The 27,864-nt window shown below is 40.8% G+C and overlaps 2 protein-coding genes across 5 annotated transcripts in view; one reads left to right on the top strand and one right to left on the bottom strand.

The window, feature by feature from the left end:
- The window catches only part of IFT74 (intraflagellar transport 74), a 144,532-nt gene that overhangs the window by 87,635 nt on the left and 29,033 nt on the right, over nucleotides 1-27,864 (bottom strand). The gene's annotated exons all lie outside the window — the stretch shown is intronic.
- On the top strand, nucleotides 746-27,289 carry LRRC19 (leucine rich repeat containing 19). The gene is made up of 5 exons (XM_089678047.1): nucleotides 746-898; nucleotides 5,816-5,887; nucleotides 10,933-11,452; nucleotides 18,126-18,350; nucleotides 25,654-27,289. Exons 2-5 carry the CDS (start codon nucleotides 5,825-5,827, stop codon nucleotides 25,965-25,967), a joined length of 1,122 nt encoding a protein of 373 aa, XP_089534173.1. The 5' UTR covers nucleotides 746-898; nucleotides 5,816-5,824; the 3' UTR covers nucleotides 25,968-27,289.

Here is a 27,864-nt window from a genome sequence, read left to right as displayed (position 1 = left end):
CTAAGTAATACAGTGTATTTTTGTAAATAAAAATTTTTATTCTTGCAGCACCATTTTTACTTTCCCTGTTTGTTGTACATATTGATCTTCAATGTGTTAAAGGAAAACCAAATGGCTGTTATTTTTTTATGTGATATTTTGCTGTATACCAGAAAAGCTATGTAAGTAGAAAAAAAATCTTCTGTATGAAAACTATTTCGGGAGTCAGATTTTGCAAGAACATCCAATTGCCTCTGTGGGCTTAAAGTAGTTTTACAATGTTATTACAATCCTAACTGAAGGTTTGCACGCTCTCTAAAATATAAAATTAGAAGCAAAATATACTATCTTCCTAGCATAAAAGGCACTCAAGTTTTATTAAATGTACCTTCAAACAATATTCTATATAACCTAATTGTAAAAAGTGCCATTCGATGCAAAAACAATAATGAAGGTTTCAAATGACACATATCTCTGTTATTTTATTTCTGTGTTAAGAAGTTAGAATTGGCTGACTTTAGAAATCCTGTCCAGGATATAGTCAATCCATGGCAAGAATAGAATATAGCTGAATACTGTTGAATTATTAATTTTGCAATTTTGTTTAACTGCGTAGATCGAGCACCAATATAAACGTAGATGCCACTAACCTGATTTGTCTACAGAGGTCAGGAAACGAAAGATCTAATCATGTTGCTCTTTTACTTCCTTATTGTCGGAAGATTGGATTAAGCCCAGGAAAGGACAAGAAGAAACTAGTCAATCTTTTGCTGAAGAAGAAGTGTTAACACCTGTTATCGAGTACAAAGGTTAAAGCGGAACAAGGTGTTGTTACGCTGCTGCATTACTCCTTGCCCATGTAGGTCAGTGCTGTAATCCACACAAACAAGCTTGGTGCGCTGGCTAGAATTCCCCGAAGGTAGGATAACATATCACAAATTGGACATTTTGTTGCTTGTTTCTTTTAAAAACATATCTGAGAGTTCTGTCTTTTTTCCCCAACTGTGATGCTGTATGTTTTTCTTTCATGTGATACCATTTATTAAAAGGGAAGTAAGACCATTACTAGCATTCATGAGAATAGCTTAGAAAAAAAAAAATCTATTGCTGCTAAGGAAATTACACTTATTTAGACTCGGCAGATTTTGCTTGTAATGACACATTGCAGACAGCTTTTCATAAGCCTCTTTCAAGCTAAAATAACCACACAGAATTACAATAAATCTACCTTTACACCAACTGCAAATCCAATATCTATGATTTTAGGTTTATAGATGTGGGAACTTTTAGCTATGTGTCTGTAATTGGTATTAGTTTCGCCTCCGTGTGAATGATAGTTTGAGTATCAAGTCTTTTAGTTCTTTAAGTTTTCACTGTCTATTTTGTTTCTAAGTTTATATGATCTCTACTTTTATGTTGAATATATATATTTCTATTTATTTTCTTACAAAGTCTGTGAATGATGCATACACAGTTGACTGTATTTATTGAAAGATTAACATTAACAAATTTGCATGACTTGTATGACTAATTATTATATTATATTCACACCACTTGTAGGGTACATTCCAAACTATAAGCACTGATCCCCTCCTGTATACGCATAAACGTGCCTATTTATGAACAGAACCTTGCATACATAGCATATCCCAGTAGTGTAAAGTTCATACTATATGGTGCAAAGTGCAATGAAGGTTAACGTTGCTGTAAAATTCTAACAATAGTAATGATAATATACAATGCTCAGTAAAGGAATGTAGCTTGTCTATATTGCAACAGTATAACCAGAAAATGAGCTGAAAAATGCATCTAATGTGGTCAAGCTAGCATGTCTGTTTAACTTGTGAACACCTCTATATGGCATAAAATAACAATCATTTGAATTGTACTGTCCACATACACGGCATTATCTTTAGGTAAAAACTGACAGACCAGGTTAAGGTTGCTTAGGGCCGAGCACAGTCACATGTGGGGAGGGGGGATGACTTACATGCTTCCCCATAATTTTAGGTCCAGCAGAGCTAAAGCAACAGAAAAAGGGCTCTGACCGATCAGGGGGGTGATAAAGATGGTGGAAGAGTTCAGATCTGTGAGTACACCTTGCTGGGAAGGGAGGCTGAATGGAAAAAATGTCAGCGTTTCTTTACTTTTATAGCAGAAACTATAAAAGATTACTCCTCTCACTTCTCCACAGAGTGGAAAGAAAATAATCAATCACTATCAATCAGTAAGGAAAACAATCAATCACTTATAATCAATCACTTAAATCATTCAGTCAGGAGTTATTGGGTGACTTTTCCTAATTATTATTATTATACAGGATATATATAGCACCAACAGTTTGCTCAGCGCTTTACAATATAACGGGAGACAATACAGCAAGAATACAGTTCAATACAAGAGGGATTTGAGGGCCCTGCTCCTTGAAGCTTACAATCTAGGAGGGAGGATCAACTACAACCTATGCTGGGTATATACTATCAGTCTTTTTGCGTTCAACCCAGCGGGCTGACAAAAAAACCCCCAAAAACCCAAACAGCTCTGGAGGTGCTCGCAGTACCAACTACAGTACAATGATCTCCCTGCAGAACTATTGTGTTTTGGGGATTGGCCTTCCCCCCCGCCAGAACACATTGGTCAACACTGGCAAGCATTGGCTGCCAGCATTGATCGGTTGCCGATCGGACGCTGGTTTTCCAGCATGCCAGCTTGACAGAAGCTGGCTGTAAGGCGGACAGGCATTTACATGGGTCGAATGTTAGCCGGTTTTCATTGAACCGGCTGATACCAGCTGATATTCGGCCGTGTTTAATCCCCTAACAATTGCCCAGCAATTCCCTGGAGTGGCACAAAAGAACAATCTACAGTCAGGTCCATAAATATTGGGACATCGACACAATTCTAACATTTTTGGCTCTATACACCACCACAATGGATTTGAAATGAAACGAACAAGATGTGCTTTAACTGCAGACTGTCAGCTTTAATTTGAGGGTATTTACATCCAAATCAGGTGAACAGTGTAGGAATTACAACAGTTTGCATATGTGCCTCCCACTTGTTAAGGGACCAAAAGTAATGGGACAATTGGCTTCTCAGCTGTTCCATGGCCAGGTGTGTGAAATTCCCTCATTATCCCAATTACAGTGAGAAGATAAAAGGTCCAGAGTTAATTTCAAGTGTGCTATTTGCATTTGGAATCTGTTGCTGTCAATTCTCAAGATGAGATCCAAAGAGCTGTCACTATCAGTGAAGCAAGCCATCATTAGGCTGAAAAAACAAAACAAACCCATCAGAGAGATAGCAAAAACATTAGGCGTGGCCAAAACAACTGTTTGGAACAGAAGGAATGCACCGGTGAGCTCAGCAACACCAAATGACCCGGAAGACCACGGAAAACAACTGTGGTGGATGACTGAAGAATTCTTTCCCTGGTGAAGAAAACACCCTTCACAACAGTTGGCCAGATCAAGAACACTCTCCAGGAGGTAGGTGTATGTGTGTCAAAGTCAACAATCAAGAGAAGACTTCACCAGAGTGAATACAGAGGGTTAACCATAAGATGTAAACCATTGGTGAGCCTCAAAAACAGGAAGGCCAGATTAGAGTTTGCCAAACGACATCTAAAAAAGCCTTCACAGTTTTGGAACAACATCCTATGGACAGATGAGGCCAAGATCAACTTGTACCAGAGTGATGGGAAGAGAAGAGTATGGAGAAGGAAAGGAACTGCTCATGATCCTAAGCATACCACCTCATCAGTGAAGCATGGTGGTGGTAGTGTCATGGCGTGGGCATGTATGGCTGCCAATGGAACTGGTTCTCTTGTATTTATTGATGATGTGACTGCTGACAAAAGCAGCAGGATGAATTTTTGTGTTTCGGGCAATATTATCTGCTCATATTCAGCCAAATGCTTCAGGCCTCATTGGACGCCGCTTCACAGTGCAGATGGACAATGACCCAAAGCATACTGCAAAAGCAACCAAAGAGTTTTTTAAGGGAAAGAAGTGGAATGTTATGCAATGGCCAAGTCAATCACCTGACCTGAATCCGATTGAGCATGCATTTCACTTGCTGAAGACAAAACTGAAAGAAAAATGCCCCAAGAACAAGCAGGAACTGAAGACAGTTGCAGTAGAGGCCTGGCAGAGCATCACCAGGGATGAAACCCAGCGTCTGTTGATGTCTATGCATTCCAGACTTCAGGCTGTAATTGACTGCAAAGGATTTGCAACCAAGTATTAAAAAGTGAAAGTTTGATGATTATTATTCTGTCCCATTACTTTTGGTCCCTTAACAAGTGGGAGGCACATATGCAAACTGTTGTAATTCCTACACCGTTCACCTGATTTGGATGTAAATACCCTCAAATTAAAGCTGACAGTCTGCAGTTAAAGCACATCTTGTTCGTTTCATTTCAAATCCATTGTGGTGGTGTATAGAGCCAAAAATGTTAGAATTGTGTCGATGTCCCAATATTTATGGACCTGACTGTATGTCCTAACAAATCTTTAGTTTCCAAAATGTAAAAAAATGCTCATGTAGTTCTAGAGCCAAAACAAGATTCATATGCCTTTTCTTCATGTGATACAGTGTGCTTCAGATACTTGCTTTACAAGCATTACCATTTATCCCTATGGAAGATATGTATTGCTGTTTATTGAAGAACATAGCCTTGGAATAAGCACAAGGATTTCCAAAAAACCATATAATGGACAGCTGCTAAGCTGTTCTGACATTCTGAAAACACAAAAGCAGAACTTCATCCAACCAGTGAAAATATACATCTTCAAAGTTATTTTAACATAGCAAAATATACTCACTGGCTACTTTATTAGGCATACCACCTTGCTAGTGCCAAGAACATATCCTCCACACCAACACACCACCACCAGCCTAAACTGTTGATACAAGGCAGGGTGGATTCATGCTGTCATGTTGTTTTTGCCAAATTCTGCCCATTTTCCTCTGACATCAACAAGGCATTTTTGTCCATACAACTGCAGCTCACTTGATATTTTCTCTTTTTTAGACCATTCTCTGTAAACCCTACAGATAATTGTGCATACAAAATCCCAATAGATCATCAGTTTTTGAAATATTCAGTCTAGCCCATCTGGCACCAACAACCATGCCATGTTCAAAGTCACTTAAATCTCCTTTCTTCCCCATTCTGGTGCTCGGTTTGAACATCAGCAAATCATCTTCACCACATCTACATGCCTAAATGCATTGAGTTGCTGCTATGTGATTGGCTACTTAGCAATTTGTATTACCAAGCAATTGAACAGGTGTACCTAATAAAGTGTCCGGTGAGTGTTGTAGCAAGTCGTAAACAATAGAACTGCAAATACAGACTTTATCAAGTGCTAGTAGATGTACTCAATCACTGCAAGACACTGGATGCGAGGGGTTGGGAATTTACTGAAGGGATGGAGAATCTTCTGCCAGGGTCCTAAAGCCATATAACGTTTATCAAAAATAGAATTATGAGTTTTAGGGCAAAGCACCTATAGAAGATACTAGAATAGATACACATGATTTAAGAGCATCCAAAGTAAAACTATTAGTAAACATCTGCTGCTAGAAAAGGAAACATTATAATAAGGCCTCATGCACACAGACTGTGAAAGGCTAAAAATATGTCCAGCGTAAAACTCTAGGCCCTGTGGCTCCCTGGGCATGGGAAACCACCACAAATCTTACGCTGGCATATTTTCAGCCTCTCACCATCCTTGTAGATTTTATTTTGTGTGCCTTATTTTCAAACCAACAGAAAATGTTACAAGTTACCATCACCACTGAAGCTTTAACATTATATGGTTTATTCCAGGAAATAAAGATGCATATGATAATTCTACTTTTGATGATGTGGGGAAGTGTGTATGCCCAGTGTAAGAACAAGGTAAGAACTTACTTTTAGGGCTATGGTATTTATTTGATTTGAAAGGCTTTTGAAGCAAAACATTGTAGCTGCCTAAATGGATAGAATTGATAGAATATGACCAGAAAGCAAATACTTTATTATTGATTTAGTGATTTATTATGTGCCTTTATGTTCTTGTCATCCTGTTCTATATAATTTCACTCCTTTTCAATAACCTTGTTAGTAAAAAATAAAAATGAATTTAAAGTTACAATTCTGATCAATTTAAACAGAGCAAAAAATAAAGAAATGCATAAGCAGTCACCATCTTCATTGAAAAACAATTAGTAGATCATATATGTACCTGCAGTTACTATATATATAAATCCTGATTTTTCCTGCCTTGAGCTCATCCTCACCCTTTCCTATCTTATGAGCCTCTTTTTTAACATCAAATGTGATTGGCAGCCTCATTTTCCAAATGGGAAACTTAGAAGGGAAACAGACTAGTGTGACAGATCTGCCTCAAAGCTGCTGCAGGTGCAGTTGTGAACTACATCTGTAATTGCCTAAATTGTGACAAGCTGTCATGCAGGCATAAAAAAATGGAGTATCAAACTGGACTACATAAAGAGTCAAGACACACTAGAAGTGAGAACTGGTGGCAAATTAAGTCAGGGTTAAGCTGAAGGTCAGGGCCAGCAAAACAGAAACCAAGGCAAGTCCAAGTCATAAGCAGATAAGAGCAGCAAAACAGATAATGAACACCTTTGATCAGGCAATGAAAAAATGTTCAGACCCTAACTAAGGTCAGCTGTGCTGAGTATTGTCCAGCAGAGAGTGGAGGTGAAAGGGTAGGCACAGCAATTAAAAAAAAATGCAAGAGAGGCCGTCCATGACCTGTAACATATATGCAGTCAAAGGTGAATCCTTACAGGAATTGCAAAGGAAGGCCTAGATCTAAAAAAAACTTCAGCTAGGGAGAAACCTTATCCTGTGGGGAATAGGCTTGAATCAAGACCAGTCAAATGCACCTAGCGAGGTTGTAAAAAGGGACAGGATGCCCTCTGCAAGAGCCTTTAGGAAGAACAAAGAGAATCCATACATCTAGTAGGCCTTCGGTCTCAGAACAACCTTATACTTGTGCAACACCAGGAGAGGTTCCTTACAAGAGAATGCTGCCGAATCCGATACTAGCCTTGAGGAATTGATAGCGACAAAGAGAATGTATAGGAAGTGCTCAATGAGCGATTCCTTGAACAAAGGTTTTCACAAGGGAGTGAGAAGCCAAAGGACACTGACAGAAGATAGCAAAGACTGAGATTTGTCACTTGAGGGTACTCCAGGTCAGATGCTAATTCACAGACCCAGCTTGAGAAATGCCAAGGTATATCCCAGAGAGTAACTTAAACAGATGAAACTTTCTATGCTTGCATCACATAAGGTAAGCCTTCCAGGTGCAATAGTAACCAAATCCAATACAGCCCAGTCTCTCAGGACCTGGGCTTCAACAACCAGTCCAACAAAGCTAGTGGCTGAGAAGCAGGATGATAGACTGGACCTTGAGAAAGAAGGTTTATGTGTTCCATTAGAGGTCAAGGGAAGTCCACCTGAAGCTGGACAGTATCCTTATACTAAGCCTTCCAGGGCAATTTCATTGCCACCAGAATGCAATTTGGTTCTGTGGAACATAGGTGGAAGAAGCGGTTCTGCCTCCTCTAAGTTGGCCGCAGGTACGGTCCCAGTGGCATGCCTGGGGAAACAATATGGAAGCTATGCAAATAGCCAGAAAAAGGCTGGTGCTCAATAAAGAAAGAAACAGCTATCACTTAAGGACACTAGCAAAAAAACTGACAATAACTAATCAGTGGGAGGAATTACATGGGGGTTGTAACTGTTTTGTTTGCCAGTTGTTATTATTATTATTCAGGACTTATATAGTGCCAACAGTTAGTGCAGTGCTTTACAATGTAAAGGGAGAAAGACAGTACTGCTGCAATACAATAAAACAAGAGGATTAAGAGGGCCCTACTCATAAGAGTTTACAATCTAATAGGGTGGGGCAAGGGGGATGAGCTGATGGAAGTGTTAAATGTCTATTCGAAGGCGTGATAGACTTCCCTGAAGAGATTAGTTTTCAGGGATCGCCTAAAGGCAAATCCAACACAACAAACACTTTACTCCTGCGCTAGGAAAGGACTCAGTAGACCCAATAGGAATGTTCTGGAATTTTCTGGAATATGCACTGCTTGCTGCCCTCAACAGACCGGGGTGGTCCAAATACACTGGATATAAATGGAGAAACAGAAAAAGGGCGCACCGACCTAGTGCATTATCGTTTAAAATAAATTATTGAAGAAACAAAATAGGTATACTCACAATGGACATAATAACACAGGCATGTCAAACTGAACAAAATGTATGATCCAAACAACATCTGAGTCCATACGATGGAACCCTGGATGACCAACTGGCTAACGCGTTTCGAGGACACAACCTCTTCCTCAGAGTCAACCTGAGGAAAAGGTTGTGTCCTCGAAACGCGTTAGCCAGTTGGTCATCCAGGGTTCCATCGTATGGACTCAGATGTTGTTTGGATCATACATTTTGTTCAGTTTGACATGCCTGTGTTATTATGTCCATTGTGAGTATACCTATTTTGTTTCTTCAATAAATTATTTTAAACGATAATGCACTAGGTCGGTGCACCCTTTTTCTGTTTCTCCGTTTATCGCCTAAAGGCAGCCAGAGTAGGGAATAGCAAAAGAGATTGAGACAGAGAGTTCCAGAGGATGGAAGATGCTCAGGCAAAGTCCTGGAGATAAGCATGGGAGGAGGAGTTGAGGGAGCTTGAGAGCAGGAGATCATGAGAGGAGCGGAGAGGACAGTTTGGGTGATACTTGCAGACAAGATTGGCGATGAGGCTCGGGGCAGAGTTGTGGATGGCTTTGTATACTGTTTTTAGTATTTTGAATTGAATTCACTGTTGAAATGGAAGCCAGTGGAGGGATTGGTAGAGAGGGGTGGCAGACACTGAGCAGTTGGTAAGGTAGATAATCCTGGCAGCAGCATTCATGATAGACTGAAGAGGGGATAGTCTATGGGGAGGTAGGCTTATGAGAAGGGAGTTGCAGTAGTCAAGGTGAGTGTCCAGTCAATTGAAGGTAGCAGCATATAACCCAGTTATCTACAATTAAGCCTGTGTCCTGTACTGTACGATCATGAAAGGTGTGTTTAACAGGCTCATAGTGGAAATGTAAAAATTGCTCTGTCCAAACTGGGAGTACAGAGCTGTCAGAGGTGAACTTGTTAAGCACACTTATTCTTTTTACCTTTTTGTTCTAATCTAAACAAACTCACCCTACCTTCCAAAGATAGATACTTATGAAATATATCCAACAAGCACAACATCCATTGTTTATTTACAACCAGAGGTGAAAGGCTCCTTCTCCTGGTGGGATTGTGGGGCTGTTAATGTCCAGGCAGGGGCAGGAAAGGAAGCCCTTTGCTGGTGGAGGTAAACAAACAAAAAAGGTCACAGCTGTCATATCTTGGCAAGTAAAGATATGTGGAGGGTGAGGATGGGATCATTTAGGTCAGGGCAGAGGCAAAAAAAATAATAATAAGAGAACATTGTTTAAAAGTTCACTTATTCTTTAAAAAAAACACAAACAAGATGCAATGTACACACATACAATCTTATTTACAAATAAAAAAAAATAATAAATGGCTAATGATTCCCAGAACACTATGGGGTAGCTCAAGACATAGTACAGCAGATGAGATTGCTTTGTGAAAATTCAGAAGAACCCTCTTTATAAGGGATGTCATTGTTGTGATGGCTCACTGAAGTAACTACAGCATCACGTAACTCACTAAAGGTCAGCAAACATTCACTTTGTTAAGTGAATATTCCCCAAATAACAATCATTGCTAAATGAATAGTTTTTACTTCTAAAGTAAATTAATTTTAGTTCTATAAACAGGTATCTCTGAAGTTTATGGGATCAAAAACTCCAGATTAAGCTAAAAAAAAATATACCTAGCACTAAAACAGTTACAAACAATGGGATTCTGCATGTTGAGCATAGTCAGGTGTAGGGATGTAGGAAAACACACTGGAAAATGCTCAGGTGTGAATGGAGGCTCAGTCTGGTGACTGCATTAATTTTGTTTTTTTCAGGCTGTTTTTTCCTTTATTTTCATCTGGTAATCCAGCCAGTAAAACATTTTCTGTCTTAGGGTGGCTCCACAAAAGAAACAGAGCCACCCTTGGATAGCAGCACTGTCAACCTGTGGCATGGGTGGAGTTAGATGTACTAGCAGATTGATCATTGTAAGCACCCATGTCAATGTTAGATGGTTTGTCTCAACATCTAACTTCCACTTTTGCTGGGAACCTTGGCCTGCTAAAGGAAGCTGCAAAATAGATTTACTGGCTGGGCTACCATGTGAACTTGAAATAACGGAATATGCGGGAAGGAGACTATGGTGTAGATTTACTAAATGCAAACAGGTTATCTTTGCAAGGGAATTTACTTAGCAAGGAAAAAAAAAAAAAAAAAAAAAGTTTTTTTGCTTGCACATGATTAGATGTTGGAAGTCACCAGAGCTTTACCTCATTTAATAAGCTAATGCAAAATTTCCTTGCAAAGTGAGCAACCTATTTGCCTTACAAAAGAAAAGCACAATAAAGGAAAAATCAATAATAAATCCAGAAAATATGTACAAAACCACTAAACATCCCTCATAGATAAAAGAACTTTAAGAACACAATTGGGGAATATTTACTAAAATTGGAGAACTCAGAATCTGGTGCAGCAGTGCATAGTAGCCAATCAGCTGAATCTGGTGCAGCAGTGCATAGTAGCCAATCAGCTTCTAACTTCAGCTTGTCCATTTAAGCTTCGACAATAAAACCTGGAAGTTGGTTGTTTTCTGTGCATAGCTGCACCAGATTTTGCACTCCCCAGCTTTAGTAAATAACCCCAAAGAGTCATGAGAAGCTAGTTTCTGCCTCCTTGATTAAAGTGAAAATATGGATATTCACAATGTATTTAATGTCTGTTTACTCTCACCTACAGGAATGTTCGTTGGTTAATGCTAACCTCACAGAAATCCCTAAAAACATGTCAGCGGATATTATAAAACTCAACTTGGCTGAAAACATTATCAGCTTAGATAAATTAAGTAAAGAAGCTCTACAACATTACCCTGATCTTACAGAACTGAATCTGAGTAAGAATGTCATCAAACGCCTCTCAAATGACATGTTTTCTGGACTTACCAAACTTGAAGTTTTAATCCTCAAAGATAATTTTATTACAGCTGTTGAAGAATTTTCCTTTAAAGGACTAGACAATTTGAAGATTTTGGATCTCAGCTACAATCAAATTATAGAGTTACCTACAAATATTTGGTTACCATTTAAGCAGCTGAAAGAATTAAACCTCCAAAATAACAATATGAAAAACTTGGATATTAAAGATGCACTAAAAGCCTTGAAAACACCTGTAAATATAACACTGAGTGGAAATCCATGGAATTGTAGCTGCTCCCTTACAAATCTGTCCATGTGGTTAAGTGACAGCACAGTAATTTTAGGTAAGTTTCTTTAAAAAAGAAACATCCTTTGGCAAATGGTTAATGTATGACAGTGTTCTACCTATGGTAAGGAAAACAGTTTTTTAAATGGTTTAAATCAGGGTTTCTCAACAAGGGTTCCTCCAGAGGTTGCTAGGGGTTCCTTGATCAATGAGAAATTTCTGACTCTCAGATACATTTCTACTGATACCAATTATCTTTTTAGCTATCTGTAAAGGGGTAATTCTTCCCAATGACACAAGTGTTAGGAGCATTCTTACCTCACTATTGTATGAGTTTTAGACATAATAATTCTTACCACACTATTGTATGCGTTTTAGACCTAGTAATGTTTTGCAGGGGTTCCCTGAGACCAGAAAAGTTATTTCAGGGGTTCCTCTGTGTTGAAAAGGTTGAGAAAGGCTGGTTTAAATATTTCAACATTTATCATTTTAAAGTCTTCACCATGTGAGAGGGAGGTTAAAAACTGTGGTTACTGAACTCCTGTACAATGCTAAGAAAAATAAGAAAATAAGGGTGTTTGAGCCAGTCTTGTACAGTATAGTTATCATGGGTGATTTGGAGTCTGGCCCTTTTATCAGGTAAATCCGCTGACTGATGCAAATAGCCAATCATTAGGTTACAACTACAATCCATGAAACATGCAGAGATTCAGTTGTTCAGCTAAACATTATAATTGTCAATGCATAATCTAAGTAACTTTGATTATGGAATGATCGTTGGAACCAAATGTGAATGTAGTATCCTAGAAACAAAAAAACATCCTGGTATATTAGTGCGCTACAGTAAGAATATTGAAAAAGAAAGACTTCCAGTGACTATCATCTCTATTGCCATAAACACCTTGTAATTGAGAAAGTTCAAAGGAGCGTTTCCAATTTGTTGAAGCTTAGGCATTGTTCACATTTGCTAAAACGGGCAGAATCTCCATGATTCTGCTTGCGATTCCAAATTGCACTTCAGTAGTGGCAAAACACACCATGGGTGTTTGAGTGCCAATCGTTTTTAATGGCACCTAAACGCATTGCAGTTTTGCGACAATTGTCCCATGATAAATCACATGGCAAACTGCATCGCACAAAGCTTGTCACCCAGAAGTTCCTGCTCCTTTTTTGCGACAAGTTTTACACAATGCGGTTTGACGCAATTGCTGCAAGATTTATCACGTGACCATATGCTTCTTTACTTGGAGGACGATTTGTGGAACCTCCTGGCCTCAAACTTAATTGGGACAAATCTCAGTTACATCCTGTTGCTAGTTTCCCTCCTATGCTGAAGCAGATATCTGTTCCCCTGCTAAGAACCAGCACAATAACTTTCTTGGGTATTTGCACCACTAGATCACATGCAAACTGTGTCCCCCTAAATATAGAACTGCTCTATGCTAAGGTCAAGACTAGGAGGCAGGTCTGCACTAAACTTCCATTAGGGGTACTAGGCAGAATCAACTTAATAAAAATGATATTGTTGCCTAAAAACCTGTATCTTCTATGGCACTCCCCCATGTACCAACATATCAAACTTCTGGATTCTATCCTAAACTCCTTTGTTTGGGGCAGTAGCAGGCATAAACTTTCATGGCGCACCATGAAAAACCTAACTAATCATAAGGGAATTTCAGTTTCTACTATCTTGCAGCTCAGTTGTCCCACCTCTTCCACTTAGACAAGCTGGACCAGCAACAGTTTTAATCCTTAATTTGCCTCACTGTGTCTGCCCTTATGCCATATCCCATATGTGCTGTTATACGAGGTCTACGGGGATCTATTGCATAAGGTGATAGACAGGGCCTTTACCACTACCAGCAGGTCTGGGACCTGGCCTTGACCAAATAACATCTTCCCGTACTCCATGACTTCACCCCCTTTGGTAAAATATTTATTTATCTAAGCTCTTCTCCCTTACCAACGCAGAATTGCGGGCCTCTAAAGGTATTTATTATCTACATTATCTGCTCACATCACAAGGTCTCAAAACCTCCGACCAGCTAAAAGGGGAATTTATACTTTCTAATACAATGTTCCTTCAGTATCTTCGGTTAAGGCACACCCTGCAGACTGCCACCGCCTAACTACCACCTACCCCCAAACCCATTATAGATGTGATCCAGAGTGAAGAACCACAAAAACTGATCTTCATGTTCTATAATTAATTACTGACTCCCTTGCTACTAAAACTTGCCTACCAGGCAAAGGTATACTGGGACGCAGATATTGTAGATATAAATGATGAAGACTGGGGTGAGATCTTGGACAACTGTAAAGTGGTGTCCCCTAAGCTGACTGACAGCTTAACTAAAATTGTATACAGAGCCTACTTAACTCATATCATTGTCCAAATGTTGTCCTGATCGAAACCTATTATGACCCATGTGCTCATCTGCCCCAGGTAAATTTTTCACATGCTCTGGGCCTGTCCCATTATACAGGGCTTTTGCATGCAAGTGGTGAGGTTTCTTCATGATACCTTGAGATGTCCATTAACTCTACACCCCTAGCAATGCCTACTGGGGGCTCTATTCCAATCCCGACCAAGATAAATTTTAGCTTTTTACACAAAGCCTTGTTTAATCGCCTAGTAGTTGATTGCACGGGATTGGATGAGGTCCTCACTTCCAACACTTCTACCCTGCCATACAAAAATTAATCTACATTCACAGGGGTTGCCCATCCAAATATAATAAAATCTGGGATCGATGGTTACAGCAGTCAGGCACATGCAAGTGATCCCCCCTTATAGTATGTTATTTTGGCCCCTTGAATATCAATGAATCTTCTTAGCCTTACTGACTTACGACCAACCAGGTCTTCATTTTGCTATTAATAGAGTATCCAGGCTTCCACTGCTATATTCTTTACTTCAATTACTACTAACCTACCATAGGCAGAGATAGATAATTTTAGGAGAAACCTAGTAGACACCATTGGTGTATTCCACTGTTTGCAAATCATCTAAACAGTTGAACCTCTGTAAAGATTACTGTACTCACCCTGATTTATGATGCCTCACAATGTCACAGATTGTTTAAGTTTATTGTATGTTCTGTACATTCTTCATGAGCATTAAAATCAATAAAGTACTGTGTGCTTTAATACATGATTTTTTTTTAGGTAGTTTGGGTTGAAAATGTAGACATCGTAGGCAATGATGTCAGCAGACTTTCTAGGCATTGCAGACAAAAACCCTTCACACATCTAATTGGCTATATGTCCATTTGCTGAAGTTAAGTGGCAGATGAAAGTGGCAGAAGCAAAATACATCCCCACTTATTATTTGATGTGCTTTAAAACATGGGACTCTGAAGTCAAGTGTTACTGTTACACATCTGGTGGAATCATCCATTTCACCAGACCATGGAAAGACCTTTTAAATTAAAGTATCTGTATGCAAACTGTTCATAAATAATCTCACAGTAGCCAATTAACCCATTAGCAAATAACAGAAATCACCTATTTGCAATTTAATTTTAAAAATGTACTAAAAACTGACAACCCTTGTACTAGTTTCTGCACTCCCTATAACATTTCATTTTTTTTCCATATTTCAAAGATACCATAAGCAATTCTAATTCTTTTTTCTCTCTTTACCTCTCCTTACTTTCATAAGGTTGTACATAGGGTTGTAGAATCTTTCATGGATTCCACTAGCTTCACTGATGGGTCTAAAATATGACCCTCATTCTTTTTGAAGCATGCTATTCCTTGCTCAATATAAATGAGCAAACATTTTATACCAAAATCTATTTTTCATAAAAAATAACACAAACCTTAATGTCAGAGATTAGTTTAAAGCAGATACAATGGTAGAACCCTGCATTGTACCAGCTATTCATTTACACAGAAATATTATATTTGGGTACATTTGTGCATACTGCTTTGCCATTCTTTTTCAGGTTGTATAAATTGATTTTGTTACAGGTGCATTTAATATCCTATTATAAGTAAATATGTGCTGACTCTGTAAAATGTATCTGTAGCTTTTCGGTTTGTCCAAATTTCCCTCATCCGTTTGTATTCTTAAAGCGGAGCTCCGGTCAAACCAAATATAAATAAAAGTCAGCAGCTACAAAAACTGTAGCGGTTGACTTTTAAAAAACAGCCACTCACCTGTCCCATGATCCAGTTATGTACTCACCGCAGCTGGTTTCACTAGCTATCCTCGCCCCCTCTGCAGGCATCTTAAAGCGGAGCTGCACCCAAAAAGGGAAGCTTCGCTTTAAGTACTGGTCCCCCGATCCCCGTGAGGACTTGGAACCTTTGGGGAGCAGGTACCAGATTCAGACAGGTACCCGCTCCCACTTCCACTACTTGCACATGAAGCCACAAGCTGTCACAGCCGGGTACCCATACTGAAGATGCTGGTGCTGGTGAGTACATTGCTGAATTGACAGACAGGTAAGTGGCTGTTTTTTAAAAGTGAGCAGCTACAGTTTTTATAGTTGCTGACTTTTATTTTTATTTTTTATTTGACTGCAGCTCCACTTTATGTGTGAGCACCTGGCTGTGACAGCTTGCTAATTCACAGCCAGGTGCCCACTGCACATGCGCGAGAAGTGCTACCCCTTGTGATTGGTCCCATAGTCTTCTGGGACCTGTCACGTGTCCCAGAAGACTACGAGGGGGGGACAACTTCTGCTTCCGATCGCCTAAGTCAGGGTTAGAGGTAGAGATCTACCTGAACAACATGGGAGAGGTCAAAGATCACTAGGCATGGTGTAGTCTCCTTACACTTGATTTATACCTCTAATTGTAGTACTACTGTGTCGCAATCTTGTGCATTGCGCAGCAATTGTGGCTTTAAATTGTGTGATGAGGAGGAAGCATATCGCCTCCTCACCATCATGTGAATGAGCCCTTAGTTGCATATGGCAGCATCACCCTTAGGGTTCATTCACACAAAGTTGGGGGGTGGTGAAACCCTGCAGCTGAGTCACAGTTTTTCCTCCCCCAATCCCTTGCTGAGGCAGCAGCCAAAGGTGCACATATGCTGCAGCAGGAATTAATCCCACTATAGCTTTTGGTGGGTGCTATCACCTGCCAATCATGACCCATTCAAGTAAATGGGGCCACTCTGCAAGTGCCCCGCAACTGCATGCTTCTGCGGGGTCCAAGCAGGTGGTGAGAAAGCAACACAACCCTGCCTCTTTTACCCCTGGTTTGCTATACTGCACAAGGTTACAGGGCACTTGCAAAGTGGCCTCATTCACTTGAATGGGTCATGCTTGCCAGGTGCTACACCCACTAACCACAATAGGGTAAATAACTCCTACTGCGGCTGCGATATGTGTACACCCCTGGCCACTGCAGCTAAAGGGGGTGGGGGTGATAAAAATATATCTTAACTATGGGGTTTTACTACCCCCCAAACTGCAAAAGTAACTGAACCCTTACTGTTCTGAACCCCATATAAGGCTGCTTTCACACTGATGTGCTGCAGTTTACATGCACTGTGGGTGCAGCGCAGTGCACCTGTGAACCTCCTGGATTAACTGCTCTTTGCCATAGACCTCTATTATAACCTGCAGGTGTGGTTCACTTTCTGAAAGCACACCAAAACTCCTGCATTCTGGAGTTTTGGTGCATTTTCAGAAAGTGCAACACACAGGCTATAATAGAAGTCTAAGGCAAAGTGCAGCAAACCCCCAGGAAAGCTGCAGGTAAACTGCACTGCACCCATGGTGGGTACACCGCAGCTCATCAGTGTGAAAGAAACCCTATACTATTATGCCCAGTGTATTGCTTCATGCTGATCTGAAGATCTCGTCTTTCCTGCTGCTGGCACCACTCTGGAAACCAGTAGCCGGTATAAGAGGTGGAGTGCAGTTGGTATCAATCTGCATGGGACAAGAGCCAGAACTACAGGTCCAACTTTACAATTAGTCCCTCTGTATTGCACTCTGAAACTCTGGGATGGCGGGTCAGCAAGCCCAGATCGAGATCTACCAGTCATCTGGCCACAGTCTACTAATAGATCGCGATCTACTGGTTGCTGACCCCCTACCTAAGTGATCGCAGGTGGGAGCGGGTACCTGTCAAAGTCGGGTACCCGCTCCCCAAAGGTGCCAATTCGTCATGGGGAGCAGGAGACCAGAACTTAAAGTGGAACGTCCCCTTTGGGTGGAGCTCCACTTTAAGGCCCTGTTCACACCTGGGTGTAGTAGAAACGCTGGCAGAAACAAGTGTTTCTGCCCATGTTTCTGCAAATGTGCAAAGCACTTGTTGTGCTATTATTTCTTAATGGAATCCCAAAACAAGGTAACACTCACACGATTAAAACACCTGTCAGGTTTTTATTGCTGTACTGTATGTGCCCTGAGAGATTCATCCTCTCCGTTTCTATGGTTTACCATTTTCACTGAGAGTGAAAGTTAAAAAACAAAAATCCCAAATTTTGGGTTGTCCCAGCACAGGAATGTGGGGAAACCTTCCAATGGGGACACTAATTCTGGTGACCCTGGTGACAACCAGGCATTCCCTCACTTTGGAGAAATTTCATCCCATTTCCTGTTTTGGCTATGGGACCAGAAGTGAAGGGAAATCTCCCCGATAAGATAAAGCTAGTTTAAAAATCTGACAAAGATTATAACCCTCCTTTACTCTATCCAGTGAAAAAATGACTTACGTTTAACTCTACTTTAATCCAGCAAATAATTGACATTTTACTTTCTTTGCAGAAAATGAGAACATCACCATGTGTGTGACACCAGAGAACATGAAAAATTACACAATAAAAACCATCCGGACTTCCCCAGACATGAATATGTGCAATGACAGTGGAAGCTCAAGCAGCAGTACAGCAGCTACTTACCCTACAAGTCCTACAACTGATCTCCAGTCTACTGTGAGCAATGGGAATTCTAGTACAGCAATCAACGGGACCATCACTACACCTACTACAGGTATGACAGAACAAGCATGCTAATAGACATTGCAGAGCATCCTATAGGTCACATACCAGACAGAGACTCTAAGAATCATAGTTCATCAGATATGTTGGTATGCGTTCTAATAAAGGCAAAAAAGCACTCAAAAATGATGACCATGACATGACTATTCACAGTGAGCGTTTTATGTACAGTTGTGTTCAAAATAATAGCAGTCAGACATCACTAACCTGATCAATCACTGTTTTTGGTAGAAATGATATTTCTACATGGCAAATATTTTACTAGCAGGTGTAGTAGAGTAATAGAAATCCAACAGACATAACAGTCATGACATGCATGCTGCTGATTCTGTGTAATTGAATCACTAATTGAAAGGGGCATGTTCAAAATAATAGCAGTGTGGAGTTCTATTAGTGAGGTCATTCATTCTTTGAAAAACAGGTGGCCATTATTGCCCTTATTTAAGGAAGGAAGGCAGCAAATGTTGTACATGCTGGTTACAGTGCATTTCTCTCTGAAATTCTGAGGAAAATGGGTTGTTCCAGACATTGTTCAGAAGAACAGCATACCTTGATTAAAAAGTTGATTGGAGAGGGGAAAACATATAAAGAAGTGCAGAAAATGATAGGCTGCTCAGCTAAAATGATGGCAAATGCTTTAAAATGGCAACCAAAACCTGAAAGATGTGGAAGAACGTGAAAAACTACCATTCGAATGGATAGAAGAATAGCCAAAATGGCAAGGACTCAGCCAACAATCAGCTCCAGGAAGATCAAAGAAGGTCTAAAGTTACCTGTGAGTACTGTTACAATTAGAAGACGCCTATGTGAAGCCAAGCTATCTGCAAGAAGCCCCCGCAAAGTCCCACTGTTGAAAAAAAGACATGTGCTGAAGAGGTTACAATTTGCCAAAGAGCACATTGACTGGCCTAAAGAGAAATGGCGCAACATGCGCAACATTTTGTGGACTGATGAAAGTAAGATTGTTCTTTTTGGGTCTAGTGGCCGGAGGCAGTTTGTCAGACGACCCCCAAACACTGAATTCAAGCCACAGTACACTGTGAAGACAGTGAAGCATGGTTGCGCAAGCATCATGATATGGGGATGTTTCTCATTCTACGGTGTTGGGCCTATTTATCGCATACCAGGGATCATGGATCAGTTTGAATACATTAGAATACTTGAAGAGGTCATGCTGCCTTATGTTGAAGAGGAAATGTCCTTGAAATGGGTATTCCAACAAGACAACGAACCCAAACACACCAGTAAACGTGCAACATCTTGGTTCCAGACCAACAAGATTGACGTTATGGAGTGGCCAGCCCAATCCCTGGATCTTAATCCAATAGAAAACTTGTGGGGTGACATCAAAAATGCAGTTTCTGAGGCAAAACCAAGAAATAGAGAAGAACTGTGGAATGTAGTCCAATCATCCTGGGCTGGAATATCTGTTCACAGGTGCCAGAAGTTGGTTGACTCCATGCAACACAGATGTACAGCAGTTCTCAGAAACAGTGCTTATACAACTAAATATTAATTAAGTGATTCAAAGGAAAGCAAAATCTTCAAACATTTTTCAGTTTATATAGTGAATGTTTGCGTTTGTAAAGAAGAATACAAACACTGCTATTTTTTTGAACAGTCTAATATTCACTTTTCTTCAATTTTTTTAGAGGAACAACACAAATTTGATCTATTTTTCTTCATGTTCTGATTTGGAATAGAATGTGTAGTGTTCCCAATGCATTTGTGTGTATGGAAATAAAAGCTATTAGAAGGATTGTGAGCTTTATTTACTTTTTTCAACACACTGCTATTATTTTGAACACAACTGTATATATATATATATATATATGTTTTCCCCTGATTTGCTCAATTCACCTTAAGTTTGACAGTATATGTGAATTGACAAAAAAAGTGTACGTAAAGGAGCAAGGGACGAGGAAAAAATGTTGCCACTGGAGGGAAAAAAATGTCCCTGTTTAGGTAGTGTTACTGGAAGGAAAAAATTGCCCCTGCATTGATGATGTCACTGGAAGAGAGAAATGTCCCTGTGTCTGTAGTGTCAATGAAAAGGAAAAAATGGCCTTGCATCAGTATAATAGCCCATGCTTTAGTGGTGTCAGTGAAAAAAAAAATGTCTGTGTATTGGTGGTGTCAATAGAAGGAAAAATGTCCTTGTGTCTGTGGTGCCACTGGAAGGAAAAATGTCCCTGCGTCAGTAGTATCACTGGAAGAAAACATGTCCTTGCATTTGTGGTGTCACTGAAAGAAAAAAAATGCCCCCGCATCTGTGGTGTCCCCGGAGGAGAAAACATGTCTGTCTGTCCGTTGTGTCATTGGAAGGAAAATATTTCCTTGTGTCTGCGGTGTCACTGGAAGGGAAGATGTCCCTGCATCTGTGGTGTCACTGGAAGGAAAAGTGTTCTTGCATTTGTGGTGTCCTTAAAGAAAAAAAAAATAATGCTTCTGTGTTGGTGGTTTCACTGGACATCTGTGTCTATGGTGTTGCAAGAAGGAGGTGTCCCTGTGGCAGAGGTGTCACTGGAGGAAAAAAAAATGTAATTGTGTAGGTGATGTCACTAAATGGAAAAATTGCCCCTGCATGAGCATCAGTGAATAAAAAATGTCTCTGCAGTAGTGTCACTGAGCTAAAATGACCATGCATTGGTGGTGTCAATGGAAGGAAAAATGTCCTTGTGTCTGTGGTGCCACTGGGTGTAAAAAAAAAAGTCCCTGAATCAGCAGTGTCACTGGAAGAAAAAACATCCTTGCATTTGTGGTGTCGTTGGAAGATAAAATGTCCTTGTGTTTGTGGTGTCACTGAAAGAAAGAAATGTCCCACCATCAGTGGTGCCACTGAAAGGAAAAATGTCCCTGCATCTGTGGTGTCCCTGGAGAAGAAAAAATGTCCGTCTGTCTGTGGTGTCATTGGAAGGAAAAATGTCCTTGTGTCTGTGGTGTCACTGGAAGGAAAAATCTCTCTGCATCAGTAGTGTCCCTAAGCTAAAAATGATCATGCATTAGTGGTGTCAATGGAAGGAAAAATGTCCTTGTGTTTATGGTGCAACGGGAAGGAAAAATGTCCCTGCATCAGTGGTGTCACTGAAAGGAAAAAACATCCCTCTATCGTTGGTGTCACTGAAAGGAAAAATGTCCCTGCATCTGTGGTATCACGGGAAGGAAAAATGTCCTTGCGTCTGTGGTGTCACTGGAAGAAAAACAAAATTGCCTGTCTGTGGTGTCTTTGGAAGAAAAAATTGTTCATCTGTCTGTGGTGTCATTGGAAGGAAAATGCTGTTGCATTGACGATGTCATTGGAAGAAAGAAATGTCCTTGTGTCTGTGGTGTCGCAGGAAGGAAAATGTCCCTGTGTCAGAGGTGTCACTGGAAGGAAAGATGTCCCTTCATCAGTGGTGTCACTGGAAGGAAAAATGTTCCTGCGTCAGTGGTGTAACTGGAAGGAAAAAATGGCCCTGAGTCGGTGGTGTCACTGAAAGGAAAAATGTCCTTGTGTTTGTGTTGTCACTGGAAGAAAAAAATGTCCCTGCATCAGTGGTGTCACAGAAATAAAAAACATCCCTCCATTGTCGGTGTCAGTGGAAGGAAAAATGTCCCTGCATTGGTGGTGTCACTGAAAGGTAAAATGTCCCTCCGTTGTTGGTGTCAGTGGAAGGAAAAACTGTCTGTCTGTGGTATTACTGGAAGAAAAAAATGCTCCTGGGAGGGAAAAATGCTCCTGCATCAGTTGTGCCATTCTGATTCTGGAACCTGTGCCAGTGGGATGAAGTAGGGGAGGTAAGCTGGGAGCTCTTGGAGGAGAGGGAGAACAGAGCAGCCAAAGCCACCCATGCACCCCCCTTCACATATCAGCAAGTACCCCTTCACATCGTTGTCCCAGCCCTCAGGTTAAGGGTCTCTAGGGGCTGCTCTCAGATTTGTGTGCCTACTCTCCAATCTTCTGCAGATGGCAGTTCATGAATATAGAACACTTTGTCACTGGTGAATGAATGATAATGTCATTGTCATGAATGTCAGTGAACGATGAAGAATTCTCTTCTAGTGTACATTCTGCTGTTCTAAGTAAGCAAAAATAATATTAAAGGTCAATGTACTATTACCATACAACAGAGCTAGGTGCTCTTATGAAAGGCACATCTTTGTTTTCTAGCCAGTATTGGTAGGTAACATGTCACAATCCGTGCCTGCTGCCTGTTGTGTGAACAGGTTTGTCAATCCACCCAACCTAGCCTTATCAGGGCAGCAATAAAGATAAGGAAACCAGGGAGTGGTTCACAGATTTTTTTTTCACTCTTCAATGACGCTGTACAACTGCAAATAGCCCATACTACACATATAAATTACACCCACATTTCATCCGGTAAAGGTAACATTTTTAAGCTGACACCCACTTGGCCTTTTCTACCTAACCCTGCATTCACAACTGTGATCTGAGAAAGTATTTACAGTGCCACCCCATGGTCTATCTCGTATAAAGGATCAAGGTTGTCATCCAGTTTGATCAAACATCTGTTTCATCTCCACTATTCCCAAAAGGATTTCATCACACTGAATATTGTTAAAAAAAAAAAGGGTTGCTTTAGACCAGTGGTTCTCAACCTTCCTAATGCCGCGATCCTTTAAGTTCCTCATGTTGTGGTGACCCCCAACCATAAAATTAGTTTCATCGTGGTTCTAGAGTCCCATGCCCTTCTGTGTGGTGGTGTTTTGTAAAAAAGGGTTGGTGTTCACCAAGATTTCCAGGGATTTTTCTGTACACAGATGAGGGGTTTTCTGTAGCCAAGCCACTTTGTCATTTACAGAAATGAATTTAATGAACTTGGACTCTTGGCAGACTTTTTATGACTGATTCAACAAGTCTTGAAACTTTTATAGTCTTTTTTTTACTACCTGACCCATCAGACTTCTGCTGCAGCAGGCAGAAAGCATTGATCAGACCAGTTATTGGCACATATTGCGATTTCCCCCCTCCCCAGCTGCAAGAATGCGCTGATTCCTATGTCTGGAATGACAGGTGTGCACAAATAGCGACAGCTGCTCAGCCCATACAGTGCATTGGCAGGCTGGCAAGCTGCTTGCACAGTCAGTGACTGACTGCACTGTATGTGATAGGGTTGGCGCGATGATGTCATCACGCCGGATACTCGTATGTGGGTGTATCTGCATGTCGGCGGACCCACCTGGAGACGGATAGAGGAGCGGTGTCTCGGCTCCAAAGACCATTGGAAATATGTGTTTTCCAATGGTCTTAGGCGACCACTGTGAAAGGGTCGTTCGACCCCCAAAGGTGTTGTGACCCACAGGTTGAGAATCGCTGCTTTAGACAGACTTTGCTTACAGGAATGGGCATGCACAGCATGCTATAAAAAGTTGCTTACATAGGAGGAGGAGTTTACATAGGAAGAGACACCGCTGTCACCACCTGTGCAGTCCCATGTGTAAATGATGGTCTCAGCTGTCATGTCGGCCACACCCACTGCCACGGTTTGCTTGATCACAGAGGATCCCCGGTGGGCGGGGTGAAACTCGTCAGCGGTTGAGTGTCAAAGAAATCACCTCACCGCAAAAGCAGGGGAGCGGTGTCCAGGTGTCAGTCCAGTTGCATACATCGGAGAAGAAGTGACACCGCTGTCACCAACTGTGCAGTCACAAGTGTAAATGATGGCCTCAGCTGTCATGCCGGCCACACCCACTGCCACCTTTCACTTGATCACAGAGGATCCCTGGTGGGTGGAGTGAAATGCATCAGAGCCTGAGTGTCAGAGAAATCACCTCACTGGCAAATACAGGGGAGCAGTATCCAAGTGTCAGTCCAGTTGCTTACATCGGAGGAGAAGAGACACCACTCTCACCACCTGTGCAGTCCTGTGTGTAGAGGATGGCCTCAGCTGTCACACCGGCCACATGACATGACATATTGGTAACACTGATATGTATAGTACATTTTGCCTTGAGTGTAAATGAGTATTGCATCACTCTGCTGAAGAGAGCAAAGTTCAACAGCCCCAGAGCTCAACAAACTTCCAGGGTGGTAAAGGGACTTTTACAAAATAAATGTTAACACCCTATTGCCCAACCTGCAGCCTTGGATCCGCATGCAACTCTTTTACATTTATTTGGTGCACCTCAAGATAGTAGTCTATGTTTTGGGGCTTACTTAAGCCAATAAATTTTTTTTTTTTAAACTGGCTTCTAGTAGGTAAATGGTTTTGTTCATTTCTTTCACAATATCTTAACTTTTTCTGTGATGTCTTTCCCTTTTTCAGCGCTTTTTTTTATTCTGTAAGTTGACCACCACTGTGCTGCCGTCAATGGCAGTATTCACAAGGCAAGTGGGCAAAATGAGATCTTTTTAATGAAAATCTACACACTTAGACGTAAACTCTAAAGCCAATACATTTACTTAAAGAGCTAATATATTTGTGCGCTTTCCCATTCTACATAAGCCTGATTGTTAGATCTGACTTCTCTCTAGTGGGAATGGCCATTGATGGATTGAAGTTTGGCCGCTCCCTGTTGACCAGGCTGAATTTCAATCCATCTATGGTCAATGCTAGAGTATACAGTGGGGCAAAAAAGTATTTAGTCAGCCACCAATTGTGCAAGTTCTCCCACTTAAAAAGATGAGAGAGGCCTGTAATTGGCATCATAGGTAGACCTCAACTATGAGAGACAAAATAAGAAAAAAAATCCAGACAATCACATTGGCTGATTTGGAAAGAATTTATTTGCAAATTATGGTGGAAAATAAGTATTTGGTCAATATCAAAAGTTCATCTCAATACTTTGTTATATATCCTTTGTTGGCAATGACAGAGGTCAAACGTTTCCTGTAAGTCTTCACAAGGTTGGCACACACTGTTGCTGGTATGTTGGCCCATTCCTCCATGCAGATCTCCTCTAGAGCAGTGATGTTTTGGGGCTGTCGCTGGGCAACATGGACTTTCAACTCCCTCCAAAGGTTTTCTATGGGGTTGAGATCTGGAGACTGGCTAGCCACTCCAGGACCTTGAAATGCTTCTTACGAAACCACTCCTTCGTTGCCCGGGCGGTATGTTTGGGATCATTGTCATGTTGGAAGACCCAGCCACGTTTCATCTTCAATGCCCTTGCTGATGGAATGAGGTTTGCACTCAAAATCTCACAATACATGGCCTCATTCATTCTGTCCTAAACAAGGATCAGTCGTCCTGGTCCCTTTCAATAGAACCTAAATAATTGTGCCAAGTGCTTATGATTTACACTGTATAAAATAACTCAATCATATTTCTCAGATATATATTTTCCTTTGATAGGAAACAGCTGGAGATTCCTTGTGGGAGTGGTGGTTGTTGGGATTGTCACCATATTGCTGATATTAGCTGCAATCAAGTTCCCCAAATGGTATGACTTCTTGCTAAGTTACAATCACCATCGCCTAAAGGAAGAAGATCCTTACATGTTTGAAGAAGAATTTAACGTAGACTTTGGCATGAGCACAAATGATAAAAACCAAGAAGAGGACGAAACTGTGGTGGTCTTCGAACAAACACACTCATTTGTGCCAGAAGAAGATGGATTTATAGAGGACAAATACATTGACGAAAAGGATATGAGAGAAGAGAGTTGAGTTAAAATGAGATTTTACACTACAGGGATTTTGTACATATATGATGAATGCTAAAATATCAGATTTTAATATATTGTTATCCCACAGATAAATATGGTTATTTGCTCAGCTTTATGGTCCAATGGCTTTTTGGGAGGTTATTATCCATTAACCATTTTTCATACTTTAATGCTTACATTATACCTTCTTTTATATAAAATGAGAACAGAACCTTTTTTTTATGCAAGTCATTTAGGCAAACAGATGAAAAAGAGTGCAATCACTGTATTAATGCAGCAGTGACAATTTCTAATGTACAATGTATACCCAGGTACAGTGATGTTCAATTCATATCGTCCGACGCCCGGGACATGCAGTTCTGGGAGCCGGGCAGGTTGGTTTTTTTACCTTTGCCCACAGCAGGGCTCACTTGTCAGGTGGAAGGATTGCTTCCACACAGCCCACTATGTAGCCAGCCTCTCCCCCCTGCCCGCTATGTCTCCCGGGCTCCGCTTGCCCATCTGAAGGCCCTGGACCAGTTCTGTGGGTGCCAGCGGGTAGAGGGGAGGGAGGAGAGTGGACACATCTGCTCCCCTCCCTTTCTTGTCCTGACCCAGAAGTGATGTGATGTCACTTCTGGCTCCCCATTGACAGATTCCCGGCCATCGAGGCCAGGAAAGAATGTAATGCAGTGTGATGTGCACTGCATTACATTCAGTAGAGCACAGAGGAGACATTCAGGGTCTTTTAGACCCTGGATATCTCAAAAAAGAGAGCCGGTCACCAAAAATCATCACATAGGGTCCCTTATGTGATAAAAAAAAAAGTTAAGTACAAAAAAAAAATATTGGTTTTTATTTTTAAAAAATTAAAGCTACACCCACGCATATAACTCCCCCAAAGTTTTTCAAGCCCCCACCCCCAAATTTGTACGCATGTACAAACGTAAAAGCATGTGCTGTGGCGCCTACGCATGAAAACGACAATTGCGATAACATGTTACATATCGCCGCGCAGGTCAGAATGAGAGCAATATTTCTAGCACCAGACCTCCTCTGTAACACTAAGCTGATGACCTATATGGGGCTTTAAAAGCGTCACCTATAGAAAATATAGGGTTACTAAAGTTTGTTGCCTTTTCACGAGCGTGTGCAAATTTAAGGTTTGACATGTGGATATCTATTTACTTGATGCAACCTCGTCTTTTCTATTTTTTTAAAAATTGGATAATTTATTGCTTTTTGTGCCCTAAAATTTTCTTAAGTGTATTTTTTACTAAAATTTTGCGTTTCCTAGACCTTTGTGATAATATCATGTGACATAAAAAATTGGAACTACCGCTACTTTATTCTCTCGGATCTCTGATTTCAGAAAACATATCATGTTTTGGAGTTTTGTGTAATCTTCAGGCCATAAATTATTTTTTTGAATGTGTGCAAAAAATGCAAAAACAGCTCTGGCAGCAAAAGGGATAAAGGATAAGCCCTGACCCACCCTTTCCTGACGAGTGCTCATTACACTGCAAGGTCTCTCCCTCTTCTCCCTGACAGTCCCCAGGTACGGTGCTGGAGACAGGCAGGGAGGGGAGGAGGAGATAAACAGCACAATGTTAAAAATATTAAACATTTAAGCCCCTTTCTTTTTAAAAGCTCCAGAAATTACCTAAAAGCAGATTTAAATACTGTTTTGATTAAAACGGATTCATTTTTTATCAGAACAAATAGATTGTAATGAGGGACAAGTAGACTGGGACACCGATTTAGTCCCTGGACAAGTAGTTTTTACAAAAATTGCCACACCCCTGCAGGTAGCATCACACTTGTAACTAAGGCAGGCCATAGACGGGCCGTTTATCGGCCGACAAAACGAAATATCGGTCAGCCCCGTTGCCGATGCTGCCACCAATGTCCATGAAAAA

Source organism: Staurois parvus, unplaced genomic scaffold (assembly GCF_062004578.1).
Source record: "Staurois parvus isolate SC_StPar_1 unplaced genomic scaffold, SC_StPar_1.0 ptg000198l, whole genome shotgun sequence".
Lineage (NCBI taxonomy): Eukaryota > Metazoa > Chordata > Amphibia > Anura > Ranidae > Staurois > Staurois parvus.
This window is presented reverse-complemented; position numbering and strand designations above follow the sequence as displayed.

Bases quoted from the DNA above. Each gene is read 5' to 3' on its own strand.
- LRRC19 (XM_089678047.1), top strand. From the start codon at position 5,825: ATGCATATGATAATTCTACTTTTGATGATGTGGGGAAGTGTGTATGCC. The intron at 5,888-10,932 runs GTAAGAACTTAC...TCTCACCTACAG, and splicing joins ATGCCCAGTGTAAGAACAAG to GAATGTTCGTTGGTTAATGC. The intron at 11,453-18,125 runs GTAAGTTTCTTT...CTTTCTTTGCAG, and splicing joins TGACAGCACAGTAATTTTAG to AAAATGAGAACATCACCATG.